This window comes from Gymnoscopelus microlampas (genome assembly GCF_963454915.1).
Source record: "Gymnoscopelus microlampas genome assembly, chromosome: 19".
NCBI classification, from domain to species: domain Eukaryota; kingdom Metazoa; phylum Chordata; class Actinopteri; order Myctophiformes; family Myctophidae; genus Gymnoscopelus; species Gymnoscopelus microlampas.
This window is the reverse complement of record NC_139956.1, coordinates 654187-668361: the sequence shown is the minus strand read 5'-3', so window position 1 is coordinate 668361 and position 14175 is coordinate 654187. Positions and strand designations below refer to the sequence as shown.

The following is a 14175-nucleotide window of genomic DNA, read 5'->3' as shown; positions in this document are numbered from 1 at the left end:
CCTCTCTCTCTCTCTCTCTCTCTCTCTCTCTCTCTCTCTCTCTCTCTCTCTCTCTCTCTCTCTCTCTCTCTCTCTCTCTCTCTCTCTCTCTTCTTTCTCTCTCTCTCTCTCTCTCTCTCTCTCTCTCTCTCTCTCTCTCTCTCTCTCTCTCTCTCTTCTTTCTCTCTCTCTCTCTCTCTCTCTCTCTCTCTCTCTCTCTCTCTATCTTTATCTTCTTTCTCTCTTTATCTTCTCTCTCTCTCTCTCTCTCTCTCTCTCTCTCTCTCTCTCTTTCTCCCTCTCTTTATCCTCTCTCTCTCTCTCTCTCCCTCTTTCTCTCTCTCTCTCCCTCTCGCTCTCTCTCTCTCTCTCTCTCTCTCTCTTTCTCTCTCTCTAGTTTATAAGCCCCGTAACGCACGCACGCGCGCAAGCGCGCACACACACACACACACACACACACACACACACACACACACACACACACACACACACACACACACACACACACACACACAGGTTGTGTGATTTATTTCTTGATTTATTTCTTCATAAACAGGATGCCAGTTGGAGCATCATTCATTCAGACAGGAGTAGAACTCCTAGAACCAGAAGACAGACCAGAGAGACAAGAACCAGAAGACAGACTAGAGAGACAAGAACCAGAAGACAGACCAGAGAGAGAGGAACCAGAAGACAGACCAGAGAGACAGGAACCAGAAGACAGACCAGAGAGACAAGAACCAGAAGACAGACCAGAGAGAGAGGAACCAGAAGACAGACCAGAGAGACAAGAACCAGAAGACAGACCAGAGGAACAAGAACCAGAAGACAGACCAGAGGAACAAGAACCAGAAGACAGACCAGAGAGACAAGAACCAGAAGACAGACCAGAGGAACAAGAACCAGAAGACAGACCAGAGGAACAAGAACCAGAAGACAGACCAGAGGAACAAGAACCAGAAGACAGATCAGAGGAACAAGAGGAAACAAACCTAACAAGGTAATCCTGTTAAACTATTATAAGTCCATATTCTCTGAGCTTTACTTTCACAAACACACTTTTCCTTTTTGTGTTGTTAACTATGTTATACTTTGTGATCATGATCTTAGTACAGTAGCTTTAATAAATTACACACTTTAGAAAGCAATAAACTTGATTTGTTTCTGAAAATGAACTGAACCTTTTTGTGAATCTGTTTATCATTATGTCACTGAACCCCCTGTGTGTGTGTGTGTGTGTGTGTGTGTGTGTGTGTGTGTGTGTGTGTGTGTGTGTGTGTGTGTGTGTGTGTGTGTGTGTGTGTGTGTGTGTGTGTGTGTGTGTGTGTGTGTGTGTGTGTGTGTGTGTGTGTGTGTGTCTAGACTCTCCTCTGATGATGTCCATCATTCCAACATGGACATTGTGAGTAGAACCTCCTCTATAGAATAATCACACTGAACATCATAGAACTAGCCTGGTAAACCCTCCCTCCAGAAATCTCAATTGTATTTTATTTCAGGAGTGAGTCTGGCCTGCAGACCTATATGGGCAATTTGGCTCTGGGCTGGAGATGGGCGGGAGTAATGTAGCTTTGATGTCCAAGTAGCCTTTTGATGTCCAATTAAGCCACTTTAGGCTGCAGTGATTATCACCAGGAGTAATTGGTTTGTCTTTTATGTTAATGAGCAGCTTGTATGAAAGGTGCATTGATTAATGACGTGTGAACCACTCTGGTTCCACCTGATTGGCCTACCCCCGCTGTCAATCACAAAACAATGAGCGAGGACGCTGATTGGCTCGGTTAGTTTTTAATTCCGCTAGAAACTCCCACAATGGGCAATCAGGCCAGACTCACTCCTGGAATCAAATGGAAATGAGATTTCCGGAGGGAGGGTTTACCAGGCTATCATAGAACCTCCTCTATAGAATAATCACACTGAACATCATAGAACCTCCTCTATAGAATAATCACACTGAACATCATAGAACCTCCTCTATAGAATAATCACACTGAACATCATAGAACCTCCTCTATAGAATAATCACACTGAACATCAGGAAAGTCTCTGATTGTTTCATGTCTGCTTTGTGTCTTTCAGAGACGTTTTGAACCCAGCGTGCTCACAGAGCAGTCAACCAATCAACACAGGTCAGTCATCTAAACACAGAACAGTCAACCAATCAATACAGGTCAGTCATCTAAACGCAGAACAGTCAACCAATCAATACAGGTCAGTCATCTAAACGCAGAACAGTCAACCAATCAATACAGGTCAGTCATCTAAACACAGAACAGTCAACCAATCAACACAGGTCAGTCATCTAAACAGCTTCCTCTATAGATGTAGAAGCTGTGTCTTTAAACCAATCAGCTGAGTCTTCCTGTTTCCACTGACATGTTTCTATTCAACCAGACACTGTGAAAGTAAATGAACTTGACTTGTGAACGAAGCAAGTGTTGAACCATGTCCACCCTGTTATGTAATACCTGTTATACATGTCATTTATTTATAGATTATCTCAATAAAACATGTACAATGTAAAAGGTATCTCCATGTCAAAGGGACCTCATGTGAGTCTTACCGAGGGTTGCCACCTTTCAGAAATGGAAAAACGGGACACATGCACGCGCGCACAGCGCGCGTGCATGTGTCGGGTGTGCGCGCGCACGAGAGATTTTTTTCGGGTTTCGCGCGGATTTGGGAGTTTTTTCGGATACTTTATTTCGGTTTTACGGTTAAGGTTGTTAGGGTTATTTAATTATTCTGGAGCCAGCCCCCCAAACTCCTGAAATGCATAGAAATCTATGAAATCTAAATAAAAAAATCTATGAAATTTATATTAATGATATTGAATTATTATATATGAATTATATTATTTATGTATTTATTAACTGTTAATCCATTATGAAGAATTCCGTTTTCCAGATGAGCATAACAACATAAGAGTTATTCTTTAAATGGGCACACTATTTAATTATATTGATTAATATATATAAGAGTTATTATTTAAATGGGCACACTATTTAATTATATTGATTCATATATATAAGAGTTATTATTTAAATGGGCACACTATTTAATGATATTGATTAATATATATAAGAGTTATTCTTTAAATGGGCACACTATTTAATTATATTGATTAATATATATTAAATACATGTTTATTTATTAGACTTTAAAAACACAACATTAATAAACAATCAACCATATTAGTCTACTGAAATAGCCTAGACTATGACCACATCAGCAGCCAATATGTAGACTGCCAGGGCAGGTAAATAGAAATACTGATTAAAAAAAAATACTATCTTGTTAAAAAACACAACCAGATAAATGATATGTAATATCCCATACCGAATCGATCTCAGGAGATGTTTCATTCATGAAGAACTGTCAACTGTGACACTTGTGCTTGGGTCCTTTGGGTTCTTATATTTTTGGTATGTTGTTCTCCTGAGGCATGATGTTTGTCTGATGTCAGCCAGTCCACCATGGACCACAGAAAACATACGCCGACATAGGCTACTTTAAAAAGTTTACAGTATGTTTTGTAAACTTCTCCAAAGATCTCCACTGACGGTGTCTACAAGGCACAGCTCCGCTGCGCCTCCGTATCTTAGCAACGTGAAAGCGCTATTGTCATTGGTCGTGTTTTGAGTAATGAGCCAATGAGCTGCTGAGCACACTCCCAGACAATGGCATTATAGCCAGCGTTGCCAGGTCTGCTTATTTCCTGCAACTTGTGGACAATTTTTTGCCTTGTTTTTGCCTTGTTTTTGCCTTGTTTTTGTAGGTCGCCTGGCTCATTTCTCTCACTATACTTGGCAACACTGACTAACTGCGCTCCCAGTCTCCCACTCTCCCAGTAACACAGCAGAGAGACAGGACAGCTCATAAATCGCCCTGTCATTCAAATAAAAATCAAATTGATTCCCCGACCTTAAAATACGGGACAAAGTGCGTCCCGTATCAGTTCAATACGGGACGCGTCTTTTAGTTTCCAATTACGGGACGATTCCGTATTTTAAGGGACGGGTGGCAACGCTAGTCTTACCACTGTTTTGTGGCCTTTCACTTCTGGTTGGAAGGAATGTGTTTAGGCTAAAAACACTATGAGGCAAAGGCATCTTTTATATGTGATGGCTGACCACATGTCCCCATGTTTAGTCCATTGGTCAGACATTTCCAGAGGACACACACACTCGTATACACACACACACAATGAAACATTGTGTTTTGTGTCACAGGTTAAAGTTCCCCGGGGCGGGGCTGTTCCCGTGCAGTGAGACAGGGTTGGTGTTCGTAACGACAGGGGAAGGAGAAGTCCTCTACAGGACTGTTCAGTGGGAGGAAAGATGTCTCCAGTCAACAGGAAGGACTCCTGGAGGTCCTCTGTTTGACATCCAGTGTCCTCAGCAGTCTGTCTGCCAGCTACACCTGCCACACTGTCACATCACACCTGGTGAGTTAGCTACACCTGCCACACTGTCACATCACACCTGGTGAGTTAGCTACACCTGCCACACTGTCACATCACACCTGGCAGGGACGTGCACACATAGACACTAGGTGGTGCTAGAGCACCTGCCGTTTGCCCTCTGGACAGCAATGTGCCCTTTTGAAAGTTCGTTTTTAAAGTGTTTTTTTTTTTTTTTAACAGTGTACAGTATGTGGCCCATGGTAACGTCGATCAATTCTGGATTAAAAGCTTCTAATATGCCCCAAATGCGCGTTATAAATGTCGTCAAAAACATCCCCACACGTGCCCCGCGGCACTCTCGTACGTGCCCTGCAGCCCCTCCCTTCCCTGCTCTCAACGTGAACGCGCAGCGCAGTGCAGAGCAGAGCAGGCAGCCACTCACTCAGGCAGAGTGAAGCCAAGCAACACAGTCAGTGTGTTCGTCCCCTGCGCGGGTTTTCTTTCACTTCTCTCTTTCATTCAGTTTTTGCACTGATTGACAGCCACCAGGTAACAAATACAACGAGTGTATTGTTTAATCCCCTAAAATCAGATGCCAAACTATAACTTCACTCTTCTTTTCTTCAATTTCTTGCATCCATTTAGTCTCGTTGTGCAGAAAGTCTCATTCAGCGCAGCTGTGCCTTAATTAGCGTTTTCCAGTGGTGGAAAAAGTACTCACAACATTTCTAGTAAAAGTAAAAGTATCAATACTGCAATGTAGAAATACTCAAAAAAGAATTTACTTGAGTAAAACTACAAAAGTATTGGTATCAAAATGTACTTAAAGTACCAAAGTTAAGTAACTTAAGTAAAAAAAAAAAGTGCTCATTATGCAGAATATCCCATTTCACAAGTTTTGAAATGTATAAAAATCTTTTGAAAATAGCAGATCTACAAGCTCCCAATGCGTCATTATGAGCTTGCAGATCTGCTATTTTCAAATGGCTGAAATGTATAGGGCTGAAGTGATGAAATGTATGTTTTGTAATAATAATCTACTAAATCTACAAAGTAAAGTTTTCAAATAATTGTAGTGGAGTAAAAGTAGAATATTTGCATCTGAGATGTAGTGGAGACAGTAGAAGTAAGTGTATTGAAAATGGGAAATACTCAAGTAAAGTAAAAATGGCTCAAAAAAATGTTGATTTATATTGGTCAAACAGAACCGAATTAGACCCGAATTAGACCGGAATTAGACCGAGTTAGACCCGAATTAGACCGGAATTAGACCGAGTTAGACCCAAATTAGACCCGAAAAATTTTGCGCGGGCGCGTGTTGTGGGCGCCACAGAAGGTGCCCTTTTTTTTCACTTGAGCACCTGCCCCTCTAAATGTCTGTGCACGCCCCTGACACCTGGTGAGTTAGCTACACCTGCCACACTGTCACATCACACCTGGTGAGTTAGCTACACCTGTGTGTGTGTGTGTGTGTGTGTGTGTGTGTGTGTGTGTGTGTGTGTGTGTGTGTGTGTGTGTGTGTGTGTGTGTGTGTGTGTGTGTGTGTGTGTGTGCGCTTGTTTACATATAATACAATCTATTATGTTTCAAATCCTTTTCACAGGTGATCTGTGCGTGGCCCACATCACAGATGAGGGACTGGAACTCTTAGAACCACTGAGAGTGACCCAGACTCATGTGGTTGTAAATGTGACCCAGCTGTCTCTCTTTGGGATCCTGGAGAGGATTTCGAGCCTCTTTAGAACACAACCAGAACCAAAACGTGCTCAGGTTCTGCTGTTCCTTCGACCACCGGGATCTAAGAGACAGATTCTAAATGTGTTTCTGCTGCCGGAAAATGTGCCTCCCAAACAGGTAACATGTTGTTTGTTGAGTACCTTGGGGCGGCAGTGGCTCAGGGGTAGAGTGGCCGGGTAGAGTGAACTGGAAAACCACAAGGTTCCCAGTTCGATCCCGGGCTGGGGCGCTCCCCCAGAGTTAGTGTCGAAGTGTCCTTGAGCAAGACACTGAACCCGAAATTGCTCCCGATGAGCAGGTTGGTGCCTTTCATGGTTTCCTCAGCCATCGGCGTATGAATGTGTGCGTGAATGTAATGCACAATCTATGTAAAGTGCTTTGGATAAAAGCGCTATATAAATGTACGATTTAACATTTAGACATAAGACCTTAGATTGCCTTACCCCTTATCCAAAAACATTTTTGGCATTTTTTACTGATTTTTTTCTGATTATTGTTTTTTATAGTTAAAATAGCCGATGTACAAGCTCACAACGTGTCAATGTAACCCTAACCCTTTGAAACTGTTTTTCAAAACAGTAAAATATGGCTAATAAGTTTAGGCATAAGGGGTAAGCGATACACACAAAACAATATGTATTAATGATATGGATTTTCTTGAAAAGACATCAAAATGTGTTGTTGTCATTGTAGGTGAAAGAACAACAAGAGGAGGATAAACACATCAGGACCACCTCTGACTGTCATCTCACCGAGAGCCAAAACTACAGTCTGCAATGTTCTAATGCTTCATATGAAGTATCCCCCGAGGTATCACACATTAATACTACAATGTTCTAATGCTTCATATGAAGTATCCCCCGAGGTATCACACATTAATACTACAATGTTCTAATGCTTCATATGAAGTATCCCCCGAGGTATCACATATTAATACTACAATGTTCTAATGCTTCATATGAAGTATCCCCCGAGGTATCACATATTAATACTACAATGTTCTAATGCTTCATATGAAGTATCCCCCGAGGTATCACACATTAATACTACAATGTTCTAATGCTTCATATGAAGTATCCCCCGAGGTATCACATATTAATACTACAATGTTCTAATGCTTCATATGAAGTATCCCCCGAGGTATCACACATTAATACTACAATGTTCTAATGCTTCATATGAAGTATCCCCCGAGGTATCACACATTAATACTACAATGTTCTAATGCTTCATATGAAGTATCCCCCAAGGTATCACACATTAATACTACAACCTCACAAGTTAGGAAAACATCATTTCATGGAGACCATGAAGGCTGAGTCCAGCCCGGTTCTGAATGTATGGAGACCCGGGTATCGATAAGCTTTGGACTTGTCGAGCCTGTTATGGAGTATAGCGGCCCGTGACGTCATGTCTAAACAATCAAAACAAGAGGCCATCAAGAAATAAATCTAATCAGCCACTCTGGCACAAACATGTCGATCTAAAAGTGTATTGATCCCTGCTAACCAGCGCTGCCCAGGGAAACAAGGACGAGGAATTTGATTGGCTCACTATTGGAAACATCGCTTCTTTAGGGCGGCCGTAAGGGTCCATTTGGTTCCATTTGTACGGGTGGTTGCGTCGTTGTGTTTACATGTGCGGTGGAATAACGGCCGTTACGAGTGAAACGCTCAAAAGTTTCACTCGTCCTCTGTCTCTGTTGACAATGTTAATAATACAAATGATAATAATCTGTTTAGGAAACTCTCTGTGAATGAATGACTAGTGTCGCCTAGCGTGACATATTCAATGTGCGCTGTCTTCTCAGTCTTTAGTTGCCGAAAATGGCAGATCTACAAGCTCACAACGTGATGCGAACAGACGCGGTGTGGGCTTGGAGATCGGCTGTTTGGTGCGTGACACCACTGTACGATGAAGTGTAAATTACACTTTTAAAGCCTGTTTTAATGATAGGCAAAACATTTTTTTTTTACTTTAGTCATCTTCATTTAATGTTAGATGGTGGTCAGCCACAAACACAGTCACAACTGGCCAAAAAAAAAAGATACCGGTTCTGTTCAGAATTTGTCATTTGGGCTCTGACGCACCTCTCTGTCCTTAGGTGTGCAAAAGGAAACATTTCTTCAATGATCTACTTGATAAATTCAATGGTACCAATAAAAAATCAGTATGGCTTCTAGTTTTCAAGATCATTCGATCAGAAATGAAGTGTCAACCTTGCCTGACACTCTTATGTTATTGTTCGGTGTTCAGTGTATTATTCAGTCTAAAAAAGCCCGATCACTTAGGGCCGTTTTCTGAGATGGGGGCCAAAGTGGGGCTCATTTGCGATTGGTTCATACTGGATAATCCCCATCCCCAATGGGCCGGTTAGATTTTCAACGAGCAAACCCCACCTTCGACAAGTGTCACCAGATCCTGAATGCGTGGCTAGTGATTCAGGGGGAGGAGCCAGGCTAGTTTCAGCCGGATGTAGAGTAGTCCAAGGTCTAAGCAGACTTTTGATCTACTTTACAATGTTGTAATCATTGTCAATTAGTTGACATACTTTTTATAAGAGAGTGATGTCAAAGCACAACCAGGACACAATGGTGACATATTGATGTGAGACTCAGCATAGAGTTCAGTGTTGGCTAAGTAGTGTACTCACTGTAGTTGTAGTCTACTAACTGTAGTTATATTATAATTTAGTGTCCCAAAATCTTATCTAACTAGACCTGTATATACGCCAACTAGTAGTTTAAATGGATTTTTTCATATCATGAAATACATTTTAATAACTACATCATTAAAATATGTTCAGACATTCAAGTTCTACACTGTTCTAGAAGGTCCTAGGTGTTTTCATGCCAAAGTTGGTGCTTGTATCACAAAGTGAACGATTCTTTTGAAATATTGACTATCTGCTGGACTATTCATGAAATGATATAACATGATATAAAATGATCTACCCTAAGGCCACAGTGCGTCCAGCTGATTTATCTTTTTTCTACTACAACTACTACTATGTGTCTGTGTTTTCAGGATGTGGAATATCATCAGAACTTTGGACCAAATTTCCATCCAACGTTTGAGGTGACGTTCAATCTCAATGCAGAAGTCATCCCATTGAAACTGCTGGGACCTGACAAAAAAGTCTGGGAGAAAAAGATTGACCTGGAAGGTAAAGGCAGAGTTTTATCTTAATTATGAGATACTAGACCATACCCGGTCGGCGCAGCGCATCCGTGGGGGGATATGCGCACATGATCTGGCAACCCGGGAGGCGACATTGTTTGACACATAAACGCTAATAAGAAGCTGAGATTTGATGAAATTGAAAAACGGGCTTCACAGTTAAGTTCAGATGGTAATGGTCAATGGCTGTGTGCAAAATCAGAGCAATTGGTCCAGCCAGTGAGGAGAACCGGGTAGCTTCACCACCACTACAGAGGTTACTAGAATTATAGTAGGATTATAGTAGGATAGTGGAATAGCTCTTTCATATTTAAACACATTGTCTTCCCCATTATAACTATATCCTGGCATTTGGACGGCAACGTTACTTTGTGTATCCTTAACTTCAGTTAAGACTTTGAGTTCATAAATCTAGAGCGGCCATTGAGTTTGTAAGTCCTGTTGTATCCTACTGACTCACCTACCAGTGAGGAGCCCCCACTGGGAAGATGTAGCGCCTCCATTCTACTGCTCTTATTAAACATTCCCCACTGACAGGCTCCACCCCCAGCCTGTAGGAGTACATACAGTGAGGTTACCCTCCCCTGTGAATGTCACATTCTGCTAGCCTGGCGTTGTCCAGACTGATGACGTGGATTCACTCACACGTTCCTCCATGGTAACAGTCTGGACTTCGGCCAATAGGCAGAGAGTATGAGAAGTCAGAAAATGACTGGGCCAATCAGGGTCTGCTTTTCACTGTTGTACGGACAGCAGTCGAAACGCTGAACGTACAGAAACAATGCCAGGCTAACATTCTGCCTCTTACCAGGTTCTTGACAAATTAGAAAATGATAGATCAAATACTATGCAATGGAAAACGTTACACTGCCATAGGTAGGCCATCAGGCCTGGCGGAGATCTGCGCTCCACGGAGCGCCCCTTTCTTTTTTATGGCTGTGACTGTGATTTGTGACTTTAACAACTTAACAGTTTGTTTCTAACTTTGCTAAGACATATTTACTCACATTTATGCATTTATTATTTAATTTCAACACTTTTTGTTGTTGTTCTTGCAGCACGACCTGAAGGAAAGGCTTCTGTCTCAGGTGAGTGTTGTTGAGCATGACTTCATTATTTTTAAATTCAGTCTGTTATGTGTGGCAGACATATGGGTCGTTTATGAACATATGGAAGAAATCACATCCGGTATTGGTTCAAAATGTGACGTAACTGGACAAATGGGTGATTCCATATTTTATAGGATGGGTGGCAACCCTAGCTTGTTTTAATGAGTAAAAATCATTTAACAATGTTTAATTTTGTAGACACTCAACATATGTTTTTGTTCCCATTGTTCTAAGAGCACCACACATTCATATAATCTGTAATAAGACTTTAGTTGTGTCAGATAAACGGGCCGTAGATAACAATAATTACCTTTCTGAACATCACTTTACTATCAGGATAATTACTGCTGGGTAATAATACCAGCTTTCTTATACAAGTCTGTTGTCTTTTCTGACACAATACAGCAGTAGACCAGCATGCATCTGTAGACCCTCCAGTGTCAACTTCAACTTCAACTTCCACAAGTAGAGCAGTCGCCCAATCTGAAGGTGAGCTGACACTACAGTCTGGTCTGTTCACACTATACTGTATATACTGTATGTACCTAAATGGTAAATGGTAAATGGTGCATTTATATAGCGCTTCTATCCGAAGCGCTTTACATTGATTGTGCCATTAACCCATTCACACACACATTCATACACCGATGGCGGAGGAAACCATGCAAGACACCAACCTGCTCATCGGGAGCAATTAGGGGTTCAGTGTCTTCCTCAAGGACACTTCTACACTAACTCCAATCCACACCAACACTGGTCAGGGGTCTGCCATCAGAATAGCCACACCAGGGACCACATGGTGCACCCAAGGGCCCCGGAGACTCCGCAAGTCATCTCATTATTGGCTTAGCCATGTGACAAAAACTCCCCCCTGTCAGGTGATAAGAAGCGGCTTGCTCACTCCTCATGCATTGAAGGAAGCATGAGCTCAGTTCTGGGCTCTCCCTTGGCTGGCAGAGGGAGAGTAGCACCCAGTACATAGGCAATTAGCACTGGGTGAAAAAATGGTTTACAAAATCATGGGAAAAAATGGAAGTAATAAAAAAATAAAAGGAATGAGACAAAAATAAATAAATCTCCAGGAATTCAAGGCTTCATGGGGTTTGTAACTGATAGAAAATAAGCATTTTTTTGGGGTGAACTACTCCTTTAAGCCATGCCTCCTCTGTGTACCTATTGACTGGGCTTTTCACTACCATAACTCCAGTATCAATCATAATTTGCAAACAGCGTTGACAGGCCCTTGCATCTCTGTCCACGTTAGAGGCAAATATCGACCAATCAGAACAGGGAGAAGGGATAAGTAACTTTGATGAGTTACAAGGATTTTCAACGAGTCCAATGAGAAAACTCATGACTCTGTACGACAAATTGCTCAAATGTTATGGCAAAATTGATTGATTGATTGAAATGTTTATTAGGCAAAAGAATGTAAAACAACACAGTTACATTTATAATACTTTTGTCTAAAAGGTCCGACCAAAAACGTCCTTGCGGACTTGTTTTCGTACAGAGAAAAAATGTACCAAAAAAACATGAAAAATAAAAAATATATACAAAAAAAGGGTAGGGGGGTCGTCTGTCTACCGGGAAACTGGTACTACCTCCTCTTATGGCCTCAAAACATAGGAACTATCAAATATCAACTAATCAGAAGAGGGGACGAGTTATGTAACACAAATGAAGGAAAAGGACTTTAAATCGAGTCCAATGAGGCGACTCACTTAGTGGCTACGACAAACTGTTCAAAAGTTATGGCAAATGATAGAACCTATGTTATATCGACCAATCAGAATAGGGGGCGGTGCTAAGTAGCTTCTATGAAGGACAAGGACTCTCAACCGAATCAAGTGATGCGACTCACAAGTCTGTACGACAAACCGTTAAAAGTTAAAGCAAAAAATAGGAACTGTAAAATATCGACTAATCAGAAGAGGGGGCGGGGCTAAGTAGCTTCTATGAAGGACAAGGACTCTCAACCGAATCAAGTGATGCGACTCACAAGTCTGTACGACAAACCGTTAAAAGTTAAAGCAAAAAATAGGAACTATAAAATATCGACCAATCAGAAGAGGGGGTGGAGCTAAGTAAAACCAAGGAAGAACTGACATCATCCTCAAGTCTATATGGAATCTGCTCAAAATTTATAGAAAAAAGGAAAAAATGTACCTTGTAGATCGGTTTACACTTCCTGTTTGGCTGTAAAATAAGGAAGTTTGATGCTTCGCCGTGCACTGTCACGCTGTTTTATGAAAACGCTTTTGATAACTTTACATCGTTAAGGTCTCTCGTGTACGCTGAACGACTTTGAGGTGATTCTGACTATTCTCCTAGGAGGAGCTCGTTAAAGTACGACCTTTGAAAATGGCAACAAACAAAAAAACGCCACAATAAATTAAAAATGACTGATTTCCTGCTGGGTTTAGGTCATGGCTCAAAGAGACTTTTTTGTAAGTAGGAACATGATACAGGTGTGTGTACCAATTTCCATACATGTAGGTGAAACCATATTGTGGGGCTTCAACGTTGAAATGTTGTAAGTATCTCGCCTTTCAATGAAAGATTCAATTTATTTTTTCCGTCAGCTGTGCCTCATCCAGAGAAGACCATGGCTTCCACTCACGTAGATACTCTACAGGTAGGTTTTCTGGCAATTAGCAACTCAAAAGAAGGTGTCATTGTAACAATTGTTGCATATTGAAAAACGAACCTGCTACTCATTTCTATAGGGCTCGTCTGTGAACATGTTGGTCGCCAACAAGGTGAAACTTGTCGAGTGGCTCAGCTCAGATCGCCACATTCTACAGCATGCACATGCTGATGGCATTATTGATGGAAGAATGTATAAACAACTGAAGACTACAGCACAGCGCAACAAAGAAGACGCTTGTATTGAACTTATTGATACAATGATCAATAGAGGAGAGGGAACTTCATCTCAGTTCCTTAAACTTCTAAAGAAACCAGAGATTCTCCAGACGTATCCACAACTCAAGGAATTCTTCTTTTGTGCTGCCAGGTAAAAAGAGAAAAGAAAAGAAAAGGATGATGATTTGTGCCGGGTGGTTGTAATGTCTACTTCAGGGGTCTTCAACAGGGGGTCCGGGACCCCTAGGGGGTCCTCAGAGTTACTACAGGGGGTCCACCAAATCTTTGTGTGATATGATTATTTTTTTTACATTAACCACTTGAACCCTAGCACCCCTTTTCTGAGGAGAACTTAAGCCAAAAATAGCCGATCTACAAGCTCACAACGCCTCGCGCTGCGAGGCGTTATGAGCTTGTAGATCGGCTATTTTTGGCAAAGAATTATAGGTGTAGAGGGAAAAAAGAGCAGACCAAGTAAAAAAAAAAGTTGAAACACAATTTTATACAGTATAGAGGGGGTCCCTGCTTCATCTCTCTCTCAGCTAGGGGTCCTTGGGCTGAAAACGTTGAAGACCCCTGGTCTACTTTGTTTAACTGCATAATTCATTGAAAGTATGAAAATGTTTTATTTCATGTCATCTTATTTGGTCAGCTGTTGCACCTTGCAACATTACACACAGACCTTAAGAAAAGGAAAATGAGACACTGCAATAAAGACTTTCACTGCTCTCTTCCACAGGACCACCTGAACCAAAGATCACAAACAGCCTTTCTGTTCCAGGTAGGCCTACAGACCCACTGTCTTCACAAGATATCCATAATTCCATATACACATTTTTCTTTCAACTTACCACCTTGAGACATCTTATTTATTGCATTATGTTATCCTTTGTTTTG

The 14175-nt window shown here is 41.5% G+C and overlaps 1 protein-coding gene across 1 annotated transcript in view; it reads left to right on the top strand.

Annotated features, from left to right (window-relative positions):
* Positions 1-14175, top strand: part of LOC311035148 (uncharacterized protein) — a 62254-nt gene that overhangs the window by 45505 nt on the left and 2574 nt on the right. The window contains exons 10-21 of the mRNA XM_084043227.1: positions 536-979; positions 1342-1381; positions 2059-2108; positions 4212-4426; positions 5988-6238; positions 6815-6931; positions 9149-9287; positions 10360-10389; positions 10816-10899; positions 12996-13048; positions 13140-13429; positions 14018-14059. Of these exons, the coding sequence (XP_083899353.1) occupies positions 536-979; positions 1342-1381; positions 2059-2108; positions 4212-4426; positions 5988-6238; positions 6815-6931; positions 9149-9287; positions 10360-10389; positions 10816-10899; positions 12996-13048; positions 13140-13429; positions 14018-14027 (1723 nt within the window). The 3' untranslated portion in view covers positions 14028-14059. The remainder of the gene's footprint in view (positions 1-535; positions 980-1341; positions 1382-2058; positions 2109-4211; positions 4427-5987; positions 6239-6814; positions 6932-9148; positions 9288-10359; positions 10390-10815; positions 10900-12995; positions 13049-13139; positions 13430-14017; positions 14060-14175) is intronic.